At 45.8% G+C, this 23617-nt stretch overlaps 1 protein-coding gene and 1 pseudogene across 2 annotated transcripts; one reads left to right on the plus strand and one right to left on the minus strand.

Annotated features, from left to right (window-relative positions):
• Positions 1-16334, plus strand: part of LOC143385449 (SAGA-associated factor 29-like) — a 77362-nt pseudogene extending 61028 nt beyond the window's left edge.
• Positions 16335-16618: 284 nt separating this feature from the next.
• On the minus strand, positions 16619-19062 carry LOC143384970 (sulfotransferase 1A1-like). Of its 2 annotated transcripts, XM_076840148.2 has the most exons (7): positions 18915-19062; positions 18694-18819; positions 18516-18613; positions 17738-17864; positions 17556-17650; positions 16855-17035; positions 16619-16731 (listed from the first exon to the last, which is right to left on the minus strand). In XM_076840148.2, the coding sequence occupies exons 1-7, from the start codon at positions 19060-19062 to the stop codon at positions 16619-16621; spliced, it is 888 nt and encodes a 295-aa protein (XP_076696263.2). The 2 variants fall into 2 exon arrangements, with proteins under 2 accessions (XP_076696263.2, XP_076696264.2); XM_076840149.2 differs by lacking the exons at positions 17556-17650; positions 17738-17864.
• Between the last annotated feature and the right edge of the window lie 4555 nt (positions 19063-23617).

Raw genomic sequence — 23617 nt, forward strand, 5'->3', positions numbered from 1 at the left:
AGTCGGTGCGGGTCGTGGGCTAAAACTGGCGCTCTGAAGTGAGGCACGTGAGTCAAATCGACTAGGTTGAGTTAGAAAGCATGCTATAGAAATGCAGAATTTCTGACAATTTTTAGGGTCATGGAGGTACCAGGCAGTTTTTGGAGCTAAGAGACGTAAAAAGAATTAATGATGGGAAATTCAACTTCTACCAATAAGGACATGTATTTGACCATTTTAGAGACAATAATTAATCAGAAGGGAAAGCAGGTCAAAAGGACCCAGCTGTTAACAATTTTTTAAAATTGTTGGTGAATTTTGTCCTTTGTTTTGTGACCAAGATTCACCAAATTTACATACATGGGAAAAATTAGGAAGAAAATTACATAAAGTATGCCTTTCTAATAAATTACCTGGAAATATTGACAATATTCAAAGGTTTGAACAGCATTAGAGATCTGTCTTTTTGATTACATGGGCCAAAGTCCTTGGCCCCCGGAAGATCTATTGAAAGGTATTCAGAGAGTCTATTCAAATGGAAAAATTGCCTGAGGCTAAGTAAGCCTATTTTCCTTTAAGCAGACTAAAAACAAAAACAAATTCTATTCAAGCAAAAATCCTCAGGGCAAGGCCCAAGGTAAAAATCATAGCTTTGCCTGAACCAAACCGGAGTAGTCTGGAGGAAAACCATAGAGAGGAGGCCTCCGGGAGGATAGAAGATACCTCTCCAGGAGAGGAAAATCCAGAGGAAATTCATAGAGAGACAGAAAGTCCTCCTCCTCCAAGAGGCTTTGAAGGTTAGACTCAAGATGTGACAGGGAAGGGTTCACAGAAGAATTGCAGTCTGAGGGAGAGGAGTCAGACAATGAAGTCCAGGAATTACCAGGGAGTTTTAACAGATTATGCTTAATGGGGCCTGCTCCATCTATTCAAATTCGGCCGCTCCCTGTTAGAAGGACAAATTTGAACAGGTATTCTGAACTGGCGATGACCTTTTTTACTCCATTACAGTGGGGAGTTAGAAAGGCGCAGGAAGCTAGAGAAGATATTAGTGGCTTTCAACTCTTTCCAGTTTTTGAGCAGGTTAATGATCAAGACCAGCATGTTCGCGTCCATGTGGCAATTCTATTTAAAACTATTAAGAAATTTAAAAATGCTTATGATGTTTACAGTCCTAATTGCCATCTGTACAGAGCTTGCTTAAGACAATTTGCCACCAGCCACTCCCTCTGGGTGACTGGGGTGCCAATAAACTCTATTCTGATTTTGTTGCGTGGCTCTATCAGACTGCAAACCTATCAGAGAGCACATGGCAGGGGAAGGAAACTACCAAGATGGCTTCGACCTTTCCACATTTTGGTCTACACTTCCACCTGGTAGGGAGTCAAACAACTTCCAGTCGGCCCATCCCTGGGCTGGAAAAACAGGGGAACCAGAAGAGAGGTCGCACAGCTTAACATCATCACGGCCGACCATGGGGAGCTGCCATTTCTACCAGAGAGAACCTCACAGGCAATTCCTTTACAACCATCCATGGTAATTGAATTGATTTCTGAAAAAGGGCCAAGCAAATCCCTTCTGGGGTTTTTGGGCCACTCCCTAGAAAAAATATAGGGTTAATTTTGGGATATAACAATTTAAAAAAGGCCATTGAGGTGATACCTGGATTAGTGGATTCTTGTTTTGAGGGAGAATTAAATATTATAAAATCAAATTATGCCATCCAGCTTACTCCTAAAAACAAAGCCCAATTAATCCTTTTACCCTGTAATTCGGATGAACACCCACAAGTAAATTCAGTTTCCAAATCGCCAGAGTGTACTGGTCTCAATTAGTGTGGCAGGAGAGCGCCCCCTACTGGAACTTAAAATTAATCATAAAAAGTTCAAAGGCGTAGTGGACACTGGCGCAGATAAATCAGTCCTGTCCAGTCCCTACTGGCCTAAAAATTGGCCCTTGTATATAGCGCCAGCTAACTTAGAAGGAATTGGACAAATCTCACAGCCTGCTCAGAGTGCTCTGTATGGCCGTTGGGAAGATCCTGATGGGAATAATGGAGTTTTTAAACCTTATGTGTTAGAGACTTTAGTATGGGGAAAGGATATAGTAAGCAAAATGGGATTATTATTAATAACTCCAAATTCTATGGGATCGTTTGAGGAAATTAATCAAGGGTTTCTTCCTGTAGATAATGAAGGAAATTATCAGGAAAAGTATCTGCTTACAAACCAGTCTCCTCGACATAGATTAGTAAATGCTCCAAACAAAAATTTTTACTAGGGGCCCTGAGTGTCTCCCCAATCCAAAAGACAGCAGAAAAAATCACCTGGCTCACAGAAGAGCCTATATGGATTTCTCAGTGGCCCATCTCAGGGGAAAAACTTAAGATAATTCATGTGTTAGTTGAGGAACAACTTCAGGCTGGATATATAGAACCAACACTTAGACCTTGGAACACCCCCATTTTTGTTATTAAGAAAAAGGTAATTGGAAGTTACTGCAAGATTCAAGGGCAATAAATCATGCAATTCAGCCTATGGGACCATTGCAGTCTGGACTTCCTTCTTCTACAGCAATTCCTTTAAATTATAGCTTAATGGTGATAGATCTAAAAGATTGTTTTTTCTTAATAAAATTGCATCCTGAGGATTGCGAAAAATTTGCTTTCAGTGTTCCAGCAATTAATTTTAAAGAACCAGTTAAAAGATATTTCTGAAAAGTTTTGTCTCAAGGAATGCATAATTATCCAACATTATGTCAAAAATTTGTGGGTCAAGTGATAACTCCTATAAGAAATAACTTTTCTGATGCATATATTATTCATTTCATGGATGATACAGTATTGGCTCATGCTAATCCAGAACTACTTTCAGAAATTTTTACTCAGAGGCTTCATTTACAGCAATGGGTTTGTGCATTGCCCCTTAAAAGATACAAAAGATGCCTCCCTTTCAATATTTAGGTCAGGTAATTCAAGGATGTACAATCCATCCTCACAATCTATAGATAAAAGTTCAGTAGTTACATACCCTTAATGATTTTCAAAAACTATTAGGAGATATCAATTGGCTGAGGCCATCCTTAAAACTAACTACTTCTGATTTAAGTCCTTTATTCCAGATATTACAAGGAGATCCTTCTCCAACTTCTCATCAACTAACAATAGAGGCTAGAGCAGCTTTAAAAAAAGGTTGAAATTGCAATTAAAAATGCACAACTTACTAGAATTAATCCTCAAGAACTGGTATACTTATTAATATTTCCAACTGCTCATGCCCCTACAGGAGCTATATGACAAAAATTGGGAGTTATTGAGTGTATTCATTTAGCCCATTCTCCCCAAAAGACATTAATTTCTTTTCATGACTCTATTGCTCAATTAATAATTAAAGGTAGAACAAGAGTTTTACAACTAATTGGATATGAACCTGATATTATAATTATTCCATTTTCTGATCAACAAAATAATTGGCTTTTTCAAGCTTCTAGTTTATGGCAAATAAATAGAAGCTGATTTTCCTGGTCAGATAGAAAGTCATTACACTCGTGATAAAATTATTCAATTTGCATCAATAACACCGCTTATTTTTCCAAAGATTGTTTATGCCCAGCCCATAGGTGGAGCTCTAACGGTGTTCACTAATGGTTCAAGCACAGGTAAAGCAAGTTTTTATAGCCATGTCCACACAGAAGTAATACAAACCTCATATACTTCTACTGAAAGAGCAGAGCTACAAGCTCTCATTTTTGCCTTAAATTACTTTGCAAATGAGCTTATTAATATTTATTCTGACAGCTTATATGCAGTCATAGTTAAGAAAAAATATTGAAACTACAGTTATTGGATATACATCATCACAAGAGCAATTTAAATTATTTCAAAATCTACAAAAGGCGGTGCAAATGTGAAAATATTCATGTTTCATAGGACACATATGAGCTCACACTAATTTTCCAGGACTATTAACTTCAAGTGATGACAAAATTGATAAATTGGTAGCTGTTTGTCAACAGATGTCTCCATATGATTGTGCACAAGCTTCACATTCTTTACATCATCAAAATGCTTCTAGTTTACATTAAAAAATTAATATTACCAAGAACAAGCTCGTCAAATTATAAGTCAGTGCCCTAAATGTGTTATTCACACTCCATCTTTGCCATCAGGGGTAAATCCCCTTGGATTAAGATCAAATCAAAATGGCAAATGGGTGTAACTCATATTCCTCAATTTGGTAAAAAACGTTATGTACACGTAATAGTTGATACACATTCCAAATTTATTTTTGCCACAGCACATACAAAGGAAAATACTCAACATGTAATTTCTCATTGCCTAGCAGCCTTTGCTGTGTTAGGGTGCCCTATACAGATCAAAACAGATAATGCAGCAGCTTATGTAAGCTCTTCTTTTCAACAATTTTGCCAAGAGTTTCAAATTAATCATAAAACAGGAATTCCTTATAATCCCCAAGGTCAAGCCATTGTGGAACTAGCTCATTTATCTATTAAGCTGCAATTACAAAAATTAAAAGGGGGAATAGGTTTATGACTCCCCAAAATAGCTTCAATCATGCCTTGTTTGTTTTAAATTTTTTAAATTGTGACACAGAAGGTCACACTACAGCTGAGAGACATATGTCTCCCACAGCAACAAGCCTTTTCGGCCGAGTTTTGTGGAAAGACTTACAGACTGGTCAATGGAAAGGCCCAGATCCAGTGATTATGTGGGGCAGAGGTCATGCTTGTATTTTTCCAGAAGGTGCTTTCCTTCCTATCTGGGTACCTGAACACGCAATCAGACATGGAGGAGATAGAGCCGAGATTCAAGTGACTAAAAATCGACCCGGAGAAGCCTTCACTCAAAACAAAGAGATATTGAAGAAGAATGAAGATGACCCAGCAAGACCCACTGAAAAGCTGAGCTCATGGGAAGATGTGAAAAAGCTGACAACACACGCTTCACGAATGATTCGACTCCTAGGGAGAAATAAGACCCCATTGATGATGGTAGCTACAGTGATTGCCCTGCTGGACCGTCAGGTAAATGGGAGTTGAGCATACATTTACTGGATATATTTCCCAGATCTACCTGGTACACCCAGCTGTGTGGACTGGAGAATCTATTCCAGTGTTTACTAATGACTCATTCATGATGGGAGGATTTACAGATACTCATATTACTCCCAATCATGTAACTAGATTTAATTATTCTGGCTATCAGTGCCAAATTACCTTCGTGTTGGTCCCATGATAAACATACTGGCTGTCTCAGAGTGTCATTTGAGGAAAAGACAGAAATTGGGAGACCTACACTGATTAATCGTACTATTGATGGAGACTTAAAACCTTATACTAGATTAGTGATCAAAATGGGACTTTCCCATAACCCCATAACAAACCAGTCATTTCTGCAAAACCTCCATGAATACCTCATTGTCCTAATAGTTCTACAATTGAGATTGGCACCTTTCCTAGATGGATAGATTGTGTAAATACCTTTCCAGTGCAACATATGGTGTCTAAAGATAGTGGGTATATTTTAGACTGGACTCTAAATATTGACAAAAGACAATTACAAAAAAGTTCTGCTATGACACCTGCAGGATTTGTTAGCAATATTTTGACCTACAGCAAAGGTGGTATTCAAAAAGATGTTTGGCGCTTAATTGCTGCCTCAGAATTCTTACATTTTACAGACAAGCCTTTACCAAAATTTGTTGGCAAGAGCTGTAAGGAAGGTTCTTGTTATGGCTTAAAAGCCTGAGTCCAATTGCCTTACGTTTTAATCATTGGAAATGTAAAAGTTAAATGGATAGATGACAGATATGTTGTAACATGTAACAAATGTAACCTAACCAACTGTATTACTAGATATAATAGAGGAAAAGGAGTGCTGGTACTTCATCAGCCCTCTTTTGTTTTATTGCCTGCTAATATTTCAGAGCCATGGTACGCTGATGCTGGTTTTCAAGTCTTCAGCAAATCCATACTCAGCTAGCAAGACCTAGACATGCCATTGGAATTATAATTGTGGGAGTTTAGCCTTGGTTTCTTTCATTGCATCCACAGTCACAGCTTCGATGACTTTATCTCAAAATATTCAACATGCAAAATTTCTTAATAATTTAGCCCAAAATACTTCCAAGGCCCTGCACAATCAAGTAAATATTGATGAAAGGATTGAGACTAAGTTAAACGCCTTAGAGGCGACTGTTATAAATATAGGTAATGAACTTTCAGCTTTAAAGTTTAAAGAAACGCTTAAATGCCATGTAAGTTATAAAATTGTGTGTATTACAGCTGCCAAGTTCAATTCTTCTCTCTGGGATTGGGAGAAGGTTAAAAACTATTTGTTAGGTATTTGACAAAATAATAATAATAGCTTGGATCTTTTGGAACTCCATCATCATATCCAAGATATTCAAAATAATAGAGCTGATTTTTCAGATCCTTCTTCTTTAGCTAATCAAATATTAAAGGAATTAAATGGATTTAAATCCCTGGAAGCATTCTTAAACACTCGGCCTGGTACATTATTGCATTGCTCTCTTTGCTGTTAATTCTTTTTTGTGTTATAATGATAGGATGGCGAGTCTTCAGAGCGAGAGTGCAGAGACTTGACAAGTAAATCATCACTGGCTTTTTAAAAGAAAAAAGGGGAAATATGTGGGAGGCCATCCTTGCACGTGATTTGAGTTACCTTCCTGGCTGGGCGAGAGGTGCTTAGGCACATTTGTGTCCAGAGCTTTCCCCACCCTTCTCAGGTCTGAGGGCTTGTCCACTACCCCGAAGACCCAATTGTCACCCCTGACCTTGGCATGCTGCCCCCCTTAATCTTCATTGGATGGAATTTTCCCCAGAAGTTTTTGTTCCCCAATAAAAGTCCACTCCCTGGCATGCTCTCTTTCTCTCGCTAGCCTCTTCAGTAAACCTCACTACCACAATAGGTGGCTGGAGGCTGGAGCTAGGAGGAGTTGTCCTGGAGCTGGTTTAAAGGTAATTAGAGTCTTGTCTCTTTAATTCAAAATTCCCTGGCAGCTTCTCACGTCTCAAACCTTCATTCATGAAGCTAGTGCTGGTGGCAGGCTAAAGTAAAGCATTATTAAGGTGATTAATGGGATACATTGCTAAGTTCCATCCTCTCCCATGGGAAAAGCGCTTTTATGGATTTTTTTTCCTTATTGTTTTTGTAAATTTTTATATCTTAAAATATTAGGTAAAGATTTTTTGGAATTTATGTGCTAGGATATAGGAATCAATGTTTGGAGAGTGAGAGGAAAAAGGAAAATTTTTTCATGGTGAAACTTGATACAGAGGATTTTCTACTTCTAGGGAGGCAAATTTTCTTTTTCTGCTGTTTTTAAAAGGTGCTCAAACAATTTTTATAGAGCCTCTTCATTGCATTCTTGTCCTACAGGGGTCAAAATAGCTGTAACTCGGCTGCTGCAGACACAAGACTCTAGTCACTGTGCCCAATGGGGCACCACCATCAGTACTTTTTACCCTTAACAATCTGACTTGGGTGCAAAAGCAGACTGTCTTAAGATCTGATAGTAACACTGGTGTCTGCCATTAAAACTCACTTTTAAAGTCCCCACACATTACCAAGGGAAAATACAAAAGACAGAAGAACACACACTGCTGTGGGAAGATACAGGGTAAGGGCCCATCAACTGTGAGTGCTAACACCTGTGCAGGTTGCAGAGACAAGGAAAGCCACTGCCTGCCATAGGATCCTGCCTGGGGTGGGGAAATGCAAACAAATCCAATGTGAGCCTTCCAAAAGTACTGACCAACACATCCCATGACCTTGTTTTTGTAAACCCTATTAATAACTCAGACCCTTGTTGTAGCCCTTTGCCCTCTGACATTTTCTCTCTTGGACACATGTCCCTCCTCTGCTTAACAAAAAGCATTGCTTATCCATCCATGTCTCTCCACTTTTCAGTTATTTTTGCTTTCAAAAATAATGTTGATAGAGGAACCCAAGTTACACTCAAGGGGGAGACTTTTTGTGACTGGATCCTGAAACTCTGGGAGATAAGGATAGTTTCTCCTAACCATAAAAATCCATAAGAGAATGTATGGTTAAGAATTCAATTCAAACAACCAGAGAAATGAAAAGTTGTGCTCCATTGTGTAAGAAAAGAATACAATTGGAACCACTCAACATGAGTCAAGTGACCTAGAATTGCCATGACAGTAGGGACGTGAGAGTCTGAAGTCACCCTACTGTCCCTCAGAAGACAAGATGTGAACCTGGGAAGGACCCTCTGGAAACTTCTCTATGATGCCCATTAAAACTGGAATTCAGGAGAAGCATGTGTCCCCTCTCCTCTCTGAGAGGACCCACTCTCTCCCTTGAGATTATCCCCATTCCCTCTTCTGATACCTTCAATAAACTCATTCCTGTTATTCTGACTGATGTATCTGAAATATTTCAAATTTGATTGCAAAAATCAGGGATTGAAGAGGGGGTCTCTGTGCTTGTTAGGTTGGTTTGAGGTAGATAAGGAAACAAAGCACCAGGCAACTCGCACGTGCAAAAGAACAACCAATCAGGCACTGACAGACAAGCAGTGAACCACCTGTCAATCAGTGGGGTCTCCTGACCAATCCTGGAAGGACATGGATCTCAGAAAGATCCCCTGACCAATCCCAGGAGGACAAGGGACTCTAAAAACCTGCCTTTCCTGTCCCAAGACCTCCCTTCCTTCCCTAAGCCCAATAAAATTCCAATCCAGCTGAGCCTGAGCTTGACTCCCCTGGACCTGTTCTGTTGGATTGGAGGGTCTCCTCCAGGTGAGACCTTGTTCAGCAGCCTTTTAATCTGCCTCCTTTTGGTCACTGTTGCCTGACCTTACATCTGGTGCTGAAACTTGGGAGGGCTTTTTGTGCCTCTCCCTTAGGGGATTGATGTCCACCCTCCCCTTCAAATAAACCAGGAAATTCCTAAGTTGCTCCTTCTTTCCCTCTCCCTTCCTCCTTGCCAACAGGAGTGTGGTAAGTTCCCTCATTTCCCCTAACCTTCCAGCCCCTCTCCACCCAGGGGGAGGGGGTCTATCTGTAAGTCACACACATGCCATAGACCCCCACCCATTTTGTTCAAGGCCCTGGGAACTGTGGAGACACCCCTATCCTCTTGTGAGTCATTCTGATCTGTTTGGGCCCCAGGCAGGTTGCAGGGACACCTCAAACCCCACCTGGTCCTTATTCATTCCTCAGGTGAGTGCAACCAGAATCTGGAAGGCCTTTTTCTGCTCCCACCCATCCCGAGGATGCCAGAAGTTCATGGGAAACACCTAGTCCTCCTGACACCCCAGAACTCCTTTTGGGTTGTCTATATTCAAATTTTGCCAAATTAGGACTCACTCAATACCTACACTGTAAGTGCCTGGTGTCTTACTCCACTGTGGCCTGGCCCCAGTGTGTGACTTAGACAATGGGTCAAAATGACCCCCAGAAGGAACTTTTGATTTTTAAATCCTCACTGATTTGAGCAATTTCTGTCACCGGACAGGGAAGTGGGCAGAAGTCCCTCACATCTGGAGGCATATTCAGGCTTCCTGAGATTCTCTCCTGTCCTCCCCTCTGCTCTACTTGTTCCACTGCTCAAGTTTTCCTTGCTAGGAAAAATTCCCAAATCCATTTCCCATTATTCTTTTACATCTCCTTCCTCATTCTCAGATCAACCTGAGCTGCTCTCAGCCCCACCATCCCATCTTCCCCCTCCCCACCCAAGCCAATACTCTCCCTCCACCCTCCCACACCTGCCTTCCTCTCCCCCTCCTCCTGCTACCAAGGCTCCTCCTCCTCCACTCCAGAATGCTCCCCCTTCATCCCTTCCCCCTCCTCTTCCTCCTCCTGTCCTGAAATCATAATTCCTCTGCCCACCTCTTCTACCCCTCCCCCTCCCCCCTCAATGGATCCCTCTACCCACTCACTCCTCTCTTCTCCTGTCAGTGCCCACACCTGGTCCCACCAGGCCCTCTTACCAGCTAATCCAAAGCTCAAACATGCTGAAGAGAGCCCTCAGACCCCTGTCCGAGTTCTGATGAAAATGGCCTTTAAAATTGCTTTGTCATCACTGAAAACAAGGTTACTAAAATTTTTAAGTCCCGACAGGTATAATTCTATATACTTAAACATTGTTTATGTTTTCATGAAATGTTAAACAGACATGATTAACTGTGTACTGTAAATAACAAAATATTTCTTATTAAAATGGAATAATTTGCCCAAATTCAGAAACTTACAAGTATTGTTTCAAAATGTGAATAAAAAGGGGGTTAACAGATGGGAAAGAGAAATTAGAAGGTTCTAGGTATGTAAACCATATTTAATTGAAGGGACAAAGTGTTTCTGGATAAGAAAGTCTATGTGACTAAGTAAATAAGTTAAGTAAGTGATAAAGAAGGTCTGTGTAAGTTGGTTATATATATGTAAGTTTTTTGAGAAAGTAATCTTGAAGAAATTAAGGATTATACAACTATGGTTAAACAACAACTGTAATTTTACAATATTCTAATATGTTATTTAAGAGCTAAATTGATTAATATAAAACATCAATGTAATTGTGGTGCTATTACTTTTTTATATTAAACGTGTTTATATTTTCCAAGTATACAGGTCTTTAAGATAGAAGCTTTAAAAGAGCATTATGTCAAGCTGGTGTTCTTCAAAAGGTTGTATGGTAATTTTAGGCTTATAAGAATAACTTATTGGAAATTTATATCATTTAATGTTCTATAACTGGACCTATTATCAATAAGATTAATATAAAGTTCTATTTAAGTAGCAAAGATCAGCTTCAGTACTAGAACACTTTACCTAAAATTTATAAAGATCCATTTCTTACCTGAGATAAGGCTCTGCCTTCCATCTTACTACATGTCAGAATGACTCCAAAGTAGGCCAGACTTCAGTTAAAGCTCAGTACTCTTAATTTAAGACTGGTGAGACTGACTTGCTAGATGTGTAAGATCAAGATTTAAAATTAAAGTTAAACTAAAAGGGCCAAGAAAACCAATATTTGGCTCTGGCCCTCTGAGTCAGTCTGAATCCAGGGAACAAGGAACTTCTCTAAAGAGCTTTGCAACTCTGGGCCCCATAACCTCCTGATCAGGGAGATTAATGAGACCACTGGAGAATGAAAGCCAATCAGTGCACTTGCTATGAATAGGAAGGTCACTGGAGAAAGGAGACATTCCTGTTGCTTCCAAGGGAAGCCACATTGTCAAGCAAGACCTGGACCCATCCCAGCACAAATGGCACTAGCAGAACTAAGAAGCTTCATTCAAGTTCCCCAACGAGTGACTCTGTGGGAACTCAACTGACTCTTAACAATAGAGAGAAACAAAGTCAATTTTGACCAGCTTGATTTTAAACACCTACCAAAAACAGTTAAACCAAAACAGTCATTCCTGGGGGTAATGAAGGACAAGATCAAACAACTACAAAAACAGCTAGAAAAGAACAGACAGTGACTAGGCCAACAGTCTCCATGGAGACTGGCCTTGGCTGAAGGTCCTCCCCATTGCAGGACCCCTATTAGTCCTCTTTATGTTTCTCCTAATAGGATCATGTCTGTTAAATTGCCTAGAGAAGTTCCTGCAAGATCAGATACACAAATTCACCAACCAGCCAGTCAATCAACTACTTCTTCAAGACTACCAGACCCTGATGCTCAAGTCGGAGACCTACAACTCCTAACCAACTGCTCTGGCTCCCGAGACTCTGCCCCCACCTAAAACCCTCCCTGATCCATTTACAGGAATGAGATTTTTCACCCCTAACCAGCAGAAAGTAGCCAGACGTAATTCAGAGCCCTATATCATCAAGAAAAAAAAGCCAGGATATTAGGTCAGTTTGAGGTAGCTAAGGGAATAAAGCACCAGGCAACCCACATGTGCAAAAGAACAACCAATCAGGTGCTGACAGACAAGTAGTGAACCACCTGTCAATCAGTGGGGTCTCCTGACCAATCCTGGAAGGACACGGATCTCAGCAAGATCCCCTGACCAACCCCAGGAGGACAAGGGACTCTAAAAACCTCCCTTTCCTGTCCCAAGCCTTCCGTTCCTGCCCTAAGCCCAATAAAATTCCAATCTATCTGAGCCTGTGCTTGACTCCCCTGGACCGGCTCTGTTGGACTGGAGGGTCTCGTCCAGGAGCGAGTCTCAATAAAGCCTTGTTCAGCAGCCTTTTAATCTGCCTCCTTTTGGTCATCGGTGCCTGAGCTTAGCCAGATAGTACATCTATATCAGTATTTAGCTATTTACACTAGCCTCAAGCCATGAGCTCAACTGATCCTTTCCCCTCAGCCTCCTGAGTAGTAGAGAATATAGGTGTTCACCTCCATACCTTGCTTTTCCTTGCAGAGAAGGAGCATCATTCATTTAAGGGGCCCAGATTACAGCCACTGGCAGCCACCATTGCATTCACCAAATGCTGAGGGGAGCCCTCCCTATTGTACAGAGGAGAAGTAACTTGCCTACAGTCACGTAGCTTGCAGAGAGAGTGAGACCAAGTGGCTCTTCAGGGACATTTGCTCACCTGCCCCCAGTATTACCTATCAAGGTAGATAATGAGAAAAGGGCAAGGAATGGGGTTTTGGGTCATCTCTGCATGGTATGAACCAAGCCCTGCTATGGCGCAGACACCCATCCCAAACAGCCCTGTGTTGTCCCCACTCAGGGGTCACTCCTAAGTTGGGCAACAACCTACTCCCAAGACCCCTCTTCACAGAACCTATTCCTGCCAGGTCCTTCTCTCCCAGAGGCCAGGCCCAGGCAGGTCCCCCAGAGGCAGCAGCATAATTCAGTGAACAACTAGACCATGACCCAGGATCTGCCCTTCTGGGAGCCTGTCTCCTGCTTGTGCCTCACTTTGCTCATCCTTAAACCAGGCCAGGCTGTTCCTTTGGTTCTAAGTTTTTGTTTTTTTACAAAAGTTCACATTCTTGTGTTTATCCTTTGGTTCAGCATTCCTAGCATACATTAGGCCTGTTTTGGGACCTTGACAAGCTACACTGCCAGGGTGATGAGGTGTGCGGACAGTTGTCACCTTTGAGGGGAGGAACTAGAAAGTTGCCAAAGGGTGGTTTGGAGGTGCAGTCACCTCTGTACCCTGACCTGGGAACCGTTGACCTGAGTGTGCTGGGTGAGCAAAGTCTGCAGGGAGCCTTACCCTTCCGGGCACTTCTCTAATCATCTATGTGGTAATTCACCCAAAAGTTGATAATCAATCATTCAGTGTGGACCTTTGGCCTCTCAGGCATGGCTCCACGCACCCCACTAATTCAAACAAAACCAAACTGGCAAGGAGACAAGACCAAGGGACGAGGGGTCTGCCCACTTTGACAAGACAGGCGGGGAAGCCAGGGCAATGGCGTCTGTGGGCCTGGAAGGCAGCACCTGGGTGGCAGCCACACGTGGGCCTTGCTTCAGGACACAGGGTGGGGCCCTGCCAAGCCCCCAGGTTCCCCCCACAGCAAGAAGCAGAGTGGGTGGCGGGAGGAAGGAGGGAGGCACAGGCCCTGGGTCACAGAAGAAGAGAGAACCAGAAGGTGTGGGCCATTATCACCTCTGTCTCGGGGAGAACTAGGGCAAGAAACCCTGAGGACAGTCCTGGGCTGCAGAAGGACAGTTCACCCAAGGATGGCCACATAGAATGCACATGAAGGAGCTTGAAACCTCCTCTCACCCGGTGACACCACAGCCATGTTAACATCCTAGTGCAACACACCACATGTGTGTGGCAGTGATAGTGTAAATAAACCTACTGTGTGGCTGGTGGTATAAAAATAGAGCATGTGTAATTATGTACAGTGCAGCATACTTGATGATAGTAAGGGACTGTGCTACTCTTCAGCTACTCATTATACTTCACTTCTGATCATTAGAGTGTAGTCTCTTTATGAAAAAATATTCAGGAAAGCAATACACCCCGTGACACCAGCAGCAGCCTGCACCATGCAACTCATGTTTACTTCATCTTTTGTTTCCCTCAAGAGGCAACATTGAGGTGGGTGCAGTGGCTCAAGTCTACAATCCCAGCGACTTGGCAGACTGAGGCAGTAGGATCACATGTTCAAAGCCAAACTCAGCAACTTAGCGAGGTCCTAAGCAACTTAGTGACAGCCTGTTTCAAATTAAAATATAAGAAAGTGGCCAGGACAATTCTCAAGCACCCCTGGGTGAAATCCTCAGTACCAAAATAATTCTTACAACTACATGATTGTCTAATGATGCACATCTAGGAAGAATTTAGGAAGATCTGGTGGCCCATGACTACATTTTGTCTTTTTTGCCAGTTTGGTGTTGTTTGAAGTTGAGGAGTACGTGGAGCCATGCCTGAGAGGCCAAAGGTTCACATTGAATAATTGATTCTCAACTTTTGGATGAATTACCACATAGATGATTAGAAAAGTGCCCGGAAGGGTAAGGCTCCCTGAGGGTTTTGCTGACGCAGCACACTCAGGTCAATGGTGCCCAGGTCAGGAGACAGAGGTGACTGCACCTCCAAACCACCCTTTGGCAACTTTCTAGTTCCTCCCCTCAAGGGTGACAACTGTCCCCACACCTCATCACTCTGGCTTCTTAGCTGGTCAGGGTCCCAACTTGGACATCTCATGGATGGGCAGGGAAGGGGCTGGACACTTGGTGGTAACTGGGGAGGTGGGGGCTCCCTGCTGAGCTCCTCTGACAGCACAGGGCAGGGTGCTGGGGGTCTCAGGGCAGGTGCCCCTCCCTGGGGCCTCAAGGGTGTGCCTTCGTCCCATAGCAGTCAAGATCCCTGGGTCTGACCATGACTTGGAGTCTCCTTGGAAGACCATGCACAGAGGGGTACTGATGACCTCACTGCAGCAGTTGGCCATGAACTTGTTTCTGTAGATCAGGAAGTCTGGTGACAAGTGAGGGCAGCAGCAGGGAGAGGACCTGATGTCCAGGCCCAGAATGAGGCTCCTTCCACTCACTGGCTCCTACTCCATGTGGGGATACTGCAGCCTCAGGGGAGTATGTGGTCAAATCTGGAGACAAGGTCGCTACGTGGGTCAAGGCCGAGGGAGGGGATGAGCAGTGGATCCTGGCAGAGATGGTCAATTACAGCCACACCATCAACAATCGAGTGGACCCCCCACACACACCTCAGCTGTACATTGCTCACCACACCCTCTCAGTTGACATTGTTCAGCCTGTCTGCACAGTGGGAGAAGAGTTTCCCCAGAGGGCACCTGGGCAGGGAGGTGTGGGAGGCACTGGGCTCCTCAGGCCAATTTCCTACCCTCCGTCTCCTCTTCTTTCTCTTTCTGGCTCCCTGGCTTGCAGTGGGTACCTGGCTACACCCAGTGTCCTCCTTCCGGTCCCCCACAGGTATGAGGTAGATGACTTGATGAAGAAGGCAAAGAGTGAGTGTCCAGCTGGGAATGGGGTGGCCAGACTCCTAACAAGTGAACGCCCCTGGCCCTGGGCTAATTTGGTCTCCCCTCAGGACACACAATTGAGCAACAGGTGCATCATCCCATAGCCCCAGTGGAAAGCCATTCCTGAGAAAGACCCCGAGGCTTATCCAGAGGGCCAGCTCCTGTTGTCTTCCATATCTGGACCACCTGCTTCTCCAGTGCCCTGATACATACAGTGCCCTGACCACAGACAGTAAGGCAGCCTCCACTGAGAGGCCCACCATGACACCAGGACCCCAGACATGATATGGGATCATCTTCCAATTCTTTCCCTTTTCTCCTCTCATGGCCTCACAACTTCAAGGACCTACATCTACCTTGTGAAGCCCTCCTGCCCAGCCTGACCCTGAGCCTGCCCCCCAGGGAGCAGGCTGCTCTGCCTGTCTGTCCTTCCTCATCTGGGCAGTCAGAGTAGTGCAAGCTGGGTGCACGGGCCCAGACCTCCTGACTCCTGCTTTCACCTCTTTGCTGGTACTGACCCATGTGACCTGGGTCCCATGTAACCTAATTCAGGCTGAACACCATTCCCCCTGTACCAGCCTGTGACCCTCTGGGTTGGGTTTGATCTTCTTAACATGGAGGTCCTGAATGGCACCAGACACCTTGCCGTTCTAGCATGACCCTTTGGGATGGAGTCTCATCTCATCCTTCCTTCCCACTGCTCTTTGTCTTCTGCCCTAGGCCACCTTCACTGAGGACCAGCTCTGGACAGCAGGGAGTGGGAAGGGGTCCTGGTCCTATCTGCAACCTACAGGCGCTGGATGAAAACTCCATCCTGTTTGAAGACACCTCCTATGCAGATGGCTGCTCCCCTCCACTCAGTGTAACCCAGAGGTATGTGGTGGCTTATAGGAAGTCCAAAAATAAGGGAAGTTGTCGGGGAGACTAGAGGGAGGAGGCAACAGAGCAATTTACAGGATCCAATGTTCTTCCTCTTCTCTCATGTCCCTGGGCCATCTCTCTGCACACCCTCTTTCCCACCCAGGCAGGGCTGGTGGACACCACAGGCTGCGGGGCCAAGGTCCCTACTTGGTCCCAGTGGGATTTACTTTGTCTCAGGTTTCCTCCTGGATTCCAAGAGAGCCTCTTGATGGACATATCATGTTTTATTCCTGAGGTCATGGGTCAGGCTTGTGCCCACGCTCCCCCTGCAGTGGCTCCCCACGACACCACTCAGAGCTGCCAGCGGAAGTTGAGCTTGCAGCCTGCCATCTTCTTAGCATAGTGGGTGTCAAAGCACTCATTCTGGGCCACGGTGAAGACAGATTTCCAGTCCCCCACGATGCCTGGGGAGGGAAAGAAAGTGGCCTAAGTCCCACCCACATAGGTGGCCCCCGATGGCTCAGGGCACGCTCTGGCACTTGCTTCCACCCTCCCTTCTCCAGACACCCACCCTGGCCAGCACCCACCTTTCCTCATGAAGGGAGAAATGTTGTGGTCCATGAGCTCAGTCGGAAGGGTGGTGTAGTTGGCCATGGGATTCTTCTTCATCTCCTTGAAGGATGTGTGCTGGATGATGTGATCCACGGTCTCCTCTGACAGGGAGCACCCCAGAAACTCCAGGATCTTTTCAATCTCCCTCTTGGGGTTCTGAAACAAGAGACAGGCTCATTAGAGGGGCCTGGATTACTTACAGTGCAAACACAAGGGAAGTCCCCTCTCTGGTGTCACAAGCGGGGAGCTGGCCCCTTCCACTTGGAAACCTCCCAGCCCTCACTCTTCACTCTGGGCCTCTATCCCTGAAGCAAAAACACTATCTCTCAGCCTTAAGGTCCTGGAGTGAGCCCTGCTTGGTGCCTTAGGAGTGAGGACAGGGACAGTCTTCCTTTAGAACCGTGGTCCCAGGCATGGCACAGCCCCTGGCAGGAAGACATGAAAACAACAAACAGCTCATCTGTGACCACATGTGTAGCTGACCCAGGTGCTAGGAGATAAGGCCTGTGCTGGGGCCTGAGCTGAGCTGGCTCTGTGGCCAGGAATGGGAAGAGTGTGGGGAATCCTGGATTGGGTGGGCCTACCAATGGGGAGGGTCCTGAGGGCCTGGGCAGGTCCCCTGATGTTCCTGTCCCCCAGATAGGACATGCAGAGAAGTGTTAGAATGCAGTCTCACCTCCTTCAGGTCTTCATAGAAGAGGCAGAGCACAGGGTGGGTGCGGCTCAGCTCCCACCACTCCTGCACGTGCTGGTACCATGACCCAAAGGACACTGGGGAAGGAGTACCGTCCAATTGGTATGAGTTTTAGGTGGGCTTCCTCAGCTCCATCCGTCTCCTTCCTCCAGATGGGGACCCACCTTGTCCATCCATGAACTTCTCCAGGAAGTTGTCCCAAGTGCCAGGTTCAGGGTATCCCTTGGCCATTTTGTAGAAGTTGTAATAGGAGACAGCCACGTCCTTTGCATTGCGGGCAACATAGATCACCTGCAGGGAGAGACGACACCCACTGCCAGCTACACCACCCCACGCACACACCCCAGGACTGCCTCCCTCCTGCCTGCCTGGCCCCCTTCACAGCATCCCTGTGGGAGTTCCTTCTCAGCTTGACAAGGGAACACACTGAGGCCTTGAGGCTGACTTGCTGGAGACCTCAGGGATGGCTATGGCAGCTGGGATCTGAACTTAGATTTTTAAAAAATATTTTTAGTTGTAGATGGACACAATACCTTTATTCATTCATTCATTCATTCATTCATTCATTTATCTATTTATTTAAGTGGTGCTGAGAATCAAACCCAGTACTTCACATGTGCTAGTCAAGTGCTCTACCACCCAGCCACAACCTCAGTCCCTGAACTCAGCTTTGGTGTGAAAACCCTGGCTGGTCTCTGGAGCCTTACTTCATACTAATCTTACCCCCCTTGAGTTACCCCACACACCCAGATGGAGAACAAGGCAGGCAGAGAACCCTCCAGCTCCTCTGTGAGCCTCTGAGCCACAGGGCTCCCCTGTGCTCAGGTCTGAACTGAAGAGTCTCACTCTCCTCATGTTTTGCCCACCACAGTGAGGACAGGTTGTCTTTCCACTTGAGTAGAGACAAAGCTGGAATGGCCTTGTGAGTCCCCTGCCTCTCACCTTCACCTTCTGATCCAGAAAACTTTGGGGAAGCAGGGTCAGTTGCAAGTGTGTTCTGAGGAGCCGAGGGGCAGGTGTATCTTTCAAAATGTCCATACCTCAGGTGCAGGCAGGAGAAGATGTGATGAGCTGGAGCCCATTCCTCTAAGGTCACCTCCCCCAGAATCCTATCACTCACCTGTGGAAAGCCCTGGCCATTTCAACTCAAGGATAGGCACCCGTTCATAAATTGGGGCCCGGTGACACTTCTCTAGGTTTCCCCCCTGGTAGATCATTTCCATGATCTCAGTTACCCATGTGCTACCTGGAAAGAGAGAGAAACAGAAGTGACCAGAGTGGAGGGCCAGGCCCTGCTGATCAAGGTGGACCCTGCAGCCCCAATGGGCTCTCCTCACTTACCAGTCTTGGGATAGGAGCTGATGAGCAGGTCATCGGGCCAGGCCTGGAAGCTCTGAATTGGCTCCACCATCTCTCCAATGTACTTGATCAGCGGGACCCCCTTCACATTGACCAGCGGCTGGCGGTAGATATCCTGGACCTGCTCCATGCTGCCGAGTCAGGGACCAGCGCCTGGTGTGCTTCTCTGAGTCCTATCACAAAACAGCATTTGCTGGATGGTTGCTCTGAGATACTGAGGCTTCAGGAGGTCCTGTATTTGCCCAATCTCACTAAGCTAGTAAGTGGCAGCTAGATTAGAAGGCAGATCTATCCCCAGTGCAGTGGTTCACAGCTCAGGCTGCACCTGCTGCTCACCTGCAGAGCTTTCCAGGACCCCAGTGACCTGGCACAGCCCAGAGCCATAGAAGCCATCTCTGGAGCTACAGTTCAGAAACAGTTGTGGAATCTTTCCAGAAAATCCTAGCAAGTACTTCAGCATATGAGAAATTCCTCCATTGTCTGTCTCCTTTATTTTGTTTGTTTTGTTTTGAAGGTTTATGGTACAAGGGATAGAACCCAGGTTTCTACCTGCTAGCTAAGAGCTCTACCAGGGAGACCACGGACTGTCCTTGCCCAGCCTGCCTGGCCTAATTGCTCATTGGTCTGCTTGACATGAGACTTTGGGCTCATGTCACAGCCTACACTCCATGGGCTCCTCTCTGTGCTGAGTCCCTTCCAGAGCTCCAGGGACCCTTTACATCCGGAAACACACTAGGCCAGCCTGAGTAGGAACCCCATTTGTCCAGTCCAGCTCCCTCTGGGCTCCAAGAGGAACATGACAATTGAGCAGGGGAACTTGCTGGGAAGCCACATTTGCATGTGAATAAGCAAAATTCTGATGACTCAGCAGAAGAGAAGAGGGGGACCCAGACCAGGCTGGATTTATCCTTTTGAGATGGGGGTGTCCTTGGGGAATGAACAGAAAGGGTAGTAGTCCCAGACAAGGGACCTGTTCAAGCATTAGGAGCACTTGGAAGACGTTGGAATCAGGAGCTGGGCAGGACAAGGGGGGTCTGGCCCAGCCACCCCAACTCTGGCATTCACCTGGCCTCTCAAGGTCCTGGTCTTGTGGGCATGCAGGAGGTATACGTAGGTGTGGAGTGGGGAGTGTGGCTCTGTTCTCTGAGCAGAGGTTTTAGGTCCAAAGTGGAAGGGATGAGGAGGCAGCACTGGAAATGGTGCCCTCAAAAAAGGGTAGGGTTTGAGGAGTGGGGATGTCACTGTGCCCCTGCTTCAGGCCCAGACACACACCTTTCATAAAACTCAACATATGGGTTTCACATAGAAAACCAAAGGAGTGAAATGAGGAGAAAGAGCCCAGGGGCACCTGTGTTCTCAGCTGTAATCTGGTTCCTGAAGTGCTCCCTACACACATGCCTTCAGGAGAGGCAACACACAGCTTTTTCTAATGGACCATGTCAAAGAGGGAGAGCAGAGGGGAAAGATGGGGTGCAGGTCAGCTCACCTTTCTGCTGGCTCCAGGCAAGTGTCTGGACACCAAGAGCTCAGGCCAGAGCAGCCTCAGGTATTCTGGGATCTGCAGATTCTGAAAACCAGGGTAAGTCCAGAGTGCTGAGTGGGCGGGGCCAAGGGACTGGGGGCGGAGCAGAGCAAGGAGGGCTGTTTTGAGGCAGCATGGGATGGGAAAGACAAGGAGCCAGAGCCTACTAGCCTTGGAGTAGACCCTGCTTCATGGCTCCTGTGGGACCTCAAGGAGCGTGGCTCACGGCTGGTGGAGCACAGCCCACAGGTGCTTTTCTTTCCCTGGGCTGAGGAGGCTGGACAGGAAGATTACAGGGTCACATGGAGGGAGAGCTCCCCACCTTCTCTGCCTTTATCTATTTGGATTACAATCAAATTCTAGCTGGACACTGAAGGTGGGAGTCTCCTGAGCCCCCCTAGAATAATGTGTCCTCAGCACCAAGCTGGACAAAGCCAGGCAGAGGGGGCTTCCAGGCAGGGGAGAGGCTGGCCACATGTTTGGGCCAGTGGTCTCTCCTCCCAGTTCTGTTCCCCTTGACAGTGGCCTCCCTGCAGATACCATAAGTTTCCCTTGACACAAAACTTTTTTGATTGCACTCAAATAAAAACTGTCCCATCTGTGGTGGAGGGGAGTGGTAAAGAAAAGTTGTAGGGCTGGTCATGGTGGCACACACCTGTAAAACGGTGGCTCGGGAGGCTGAGTCAGGAGGATTTCGAGTTCAAAGACAGCCTCAGCTACTTAGTGAGGCCCTGAGCAACTTAGCGAGATGCTGTCTCTAAATAAAATATAAAAAGTTCTGGGGATATGACTTAGTGGTTGAGTGCCCCTGGGTTCAATACCCAGTACCAAAAATAAAAGATGTTGAGAAAAGTCACAGGGTCAGGGTTGGGGAGGCTGAGGTTTTCTGCGTGTATGTCCAGTATTCCTGTGGAGATAGGAGCATGGTCAAAGGCAACCTAGGGGATGAATGTGGGTAGGGAGGGTGGGGCCAAAATAACCTCTCACCTCTTCTAGTTCCAAGCCATCTTCCTCAGTGCCCACCTGGCACAGCCAATTGACTCCCATAGCAGTGAGTTCTCATAGCTGCCAAGGGTGCTCTTGGCAGCAAATGATACAGAGTCGGCTTGTCAAGCTCCCTGCAGCCCTGGCCCTGGGTGCCAAGGATTCAGTTGCCCCAGCCTGGACTGGACCACTGGGCACCCTCTCCCCAGAGCTAGGCCAGGCTGGGAAAGAGGACAGCACTCACCTAGGACATTAGCCCTCAGGGGCAGAAGCTGTCTGCCCCTGCAGGAATTCCTCTGCCAGGCAGATCACATGAATCTTTAGGGGACAGCCAGGATGTGGCAACACAGGGGACTGTCAGTGGTGGCAGATAAGGAAAGGATGGCAAGAAATATGTTATTTGTACTTCCTGAGAGCTCAGTGGAAGCCAGGACTCCATGTTAATTCTGCATTGATTGAACCTCTGCCCTGAGGTGGACTCTATTCTAAAAGTGCAAACAAGAACTGCCCTCCTGGAATTGAGTGTGAAGAGTGGAATGTGGGAGACCAACCTCCCAAGTGACCGAGTCACTCCCTGGCTGGGCAACTGAGGCCTCAGGCAGCAGCCATGCTGCTAGCCTGCCCTGCCCTTCTTGGGTCCAGGGATGGTGTCTTCGTGTAGAGGCATGTCTCTCCACAACCCCAGGGATCCAATCACCTCACCTGTCCTTAAAACATTGCCCTCCTTGACCTTCATTGGACAGGATTTTCCCCAGAATTTAGAGTTCCCCAATAAAAAGCCCACTCCAAAGTGTGCTCCCCCCCCCCCTCTCTCTCTCTCTCTCCTCTCATGTAGATCCAAGTTCCGCCACTGGGAAGGTTGAGGCAGAGAGCAAGAGGAGCCATCCCAGAGCTTGGGTTGAAAGCAAAATTGTGTGTCTGTGTTTTATTTCTAACTCCCTGAGAATTTCCCTGAGTGACGTATTCAAACTAAAAAGTTTTTTCTCAGCAAGAGAAACAATAAGAGAGGTAAATAGGGAGCTTACATCCTGGGAACAAATTTTTACCCCTCACACTTGAAATAGAGCTCTAATCTCTAGAGTATACAAAGAACTCAAAAAATTAAACAACAAGAAAACAAATAACCCAATTCAACAAATGGGCCAAGGATCTGAACAGACACTTCTCAGAGGAGGATATACAATCAATCAACAAATACATGAAAAAATGCTCACTATCTAGCAGTCAGAGAAATGCAAATTAAAACCACTCTAAGATACCATCTCACTCCAGTAAGAATGGCAGCCATTATGAAGTCAAACAATAACAAGTGCTGGTGAGGATGTGGGGGAAAAAGGTACACTTGTACATTGCTGGTGGGACTGCAAATTGGTACAGCCAATTTGGAATGCAGTATGGAGATTACTTGGAAAGCTGGGAATGGAACCACCATTTGACCCAGCTATTCCCCTTCTCGGACTATACCCAAAAGACCTTAAAAGAGCATACTACAGGGACACAGCTACATCAATGTTCATAGCAGCACAATTCACAATAGCTAGACTGTGGAACCAACCCAGATGCCCTTCAATAGATGAATGGATAAAAAAAAAAAAAGTGGCATTTATACACAATGGAATATTACTCAGCACTAAAAAATAACAAAATCATGGCATTTGCAGGGAAATGGATGGCATTAGAGCAGATTATGCTAAGTGAAGCTAGCCAATCCCTAACAAACAAATGCCAAATGTCATCTTTTATATAAAGGGGGTGACTCAAAACAGAGCAGGGAGGAAGAGCATGAGAAGATTACCATTAAACAGGGAGAGGTGGGAGGGAATGACAGAGAGAAGGGGAATTGCATGGAATATGGAAGGAGACCCTCATTGTTATACAAAATTACATATAAGAGGGTGTGAGGGGGAAGAAAAAGAGAGAGAGAAATTTGTTACAGTAGATGGGGGTAGAGAGAGGTGATGGGAGGGGAGGGGAGGGGAGGATAGGAAGGGCAGCAGAATACAACAGACACTAGTATGGCTGTATGTATAAACGTGGCTGTATAACCAATGTGATCCTGCAATCTGTACATGTGGAAAAATAGGAATTCATACCCCTTTTGAATCAAATGTATGATATGTCAAGATCACTGTAATGTTTTGAGCAACTAATAAAAAAATAAAAGAGAAAAAAAGATTTA

The sequence above is a fragment of the Callospermophilus lateralis genome, chromosome 19 (assembly GCF_048772815.1).
Source record: "Callospermophilus lateralis isolate mCalLat2 chromosome 19, mCalLat2.hap1, whole genome shotgun sequence".
In the NCBI taxonomy this organism is placed as follows: domain Eukaryota; kingdom Metazoa; phylum Chordata; class Mammalia; order Rodentia; family Sciuridae; genus Callospermophilus; species Callospermophilus lateralis.

What these genes read in the sequence shown, in the direction of transcription:
- LOC143384970 (XM_076840148.2), bottom strand. Translation starts at nt 19,062, where the DNA reads ATGGAGCAGGTCCAGGATATCTACCGCCAGCCGCTGGTCAATGTGAAG. An exon ending in ATGGCCAGGGCTTTCCACAG is followed by an intron (nt 18,614 to 18,693) that starts GTGAGTGATAGG and finishes CCTGCACCTGAG; the next exon opens with GTATGGACATTTTGAAAGAT. An exon ending in TTCTGGATCAGAAGGTGAAG is followed by an intron (nt 17,865 to 18,515) that starts GTGAGAGGCAGG and finishes CTCTCCCTGCAG; the next exon opens with GTGATCTATGTTGCCCGCAA.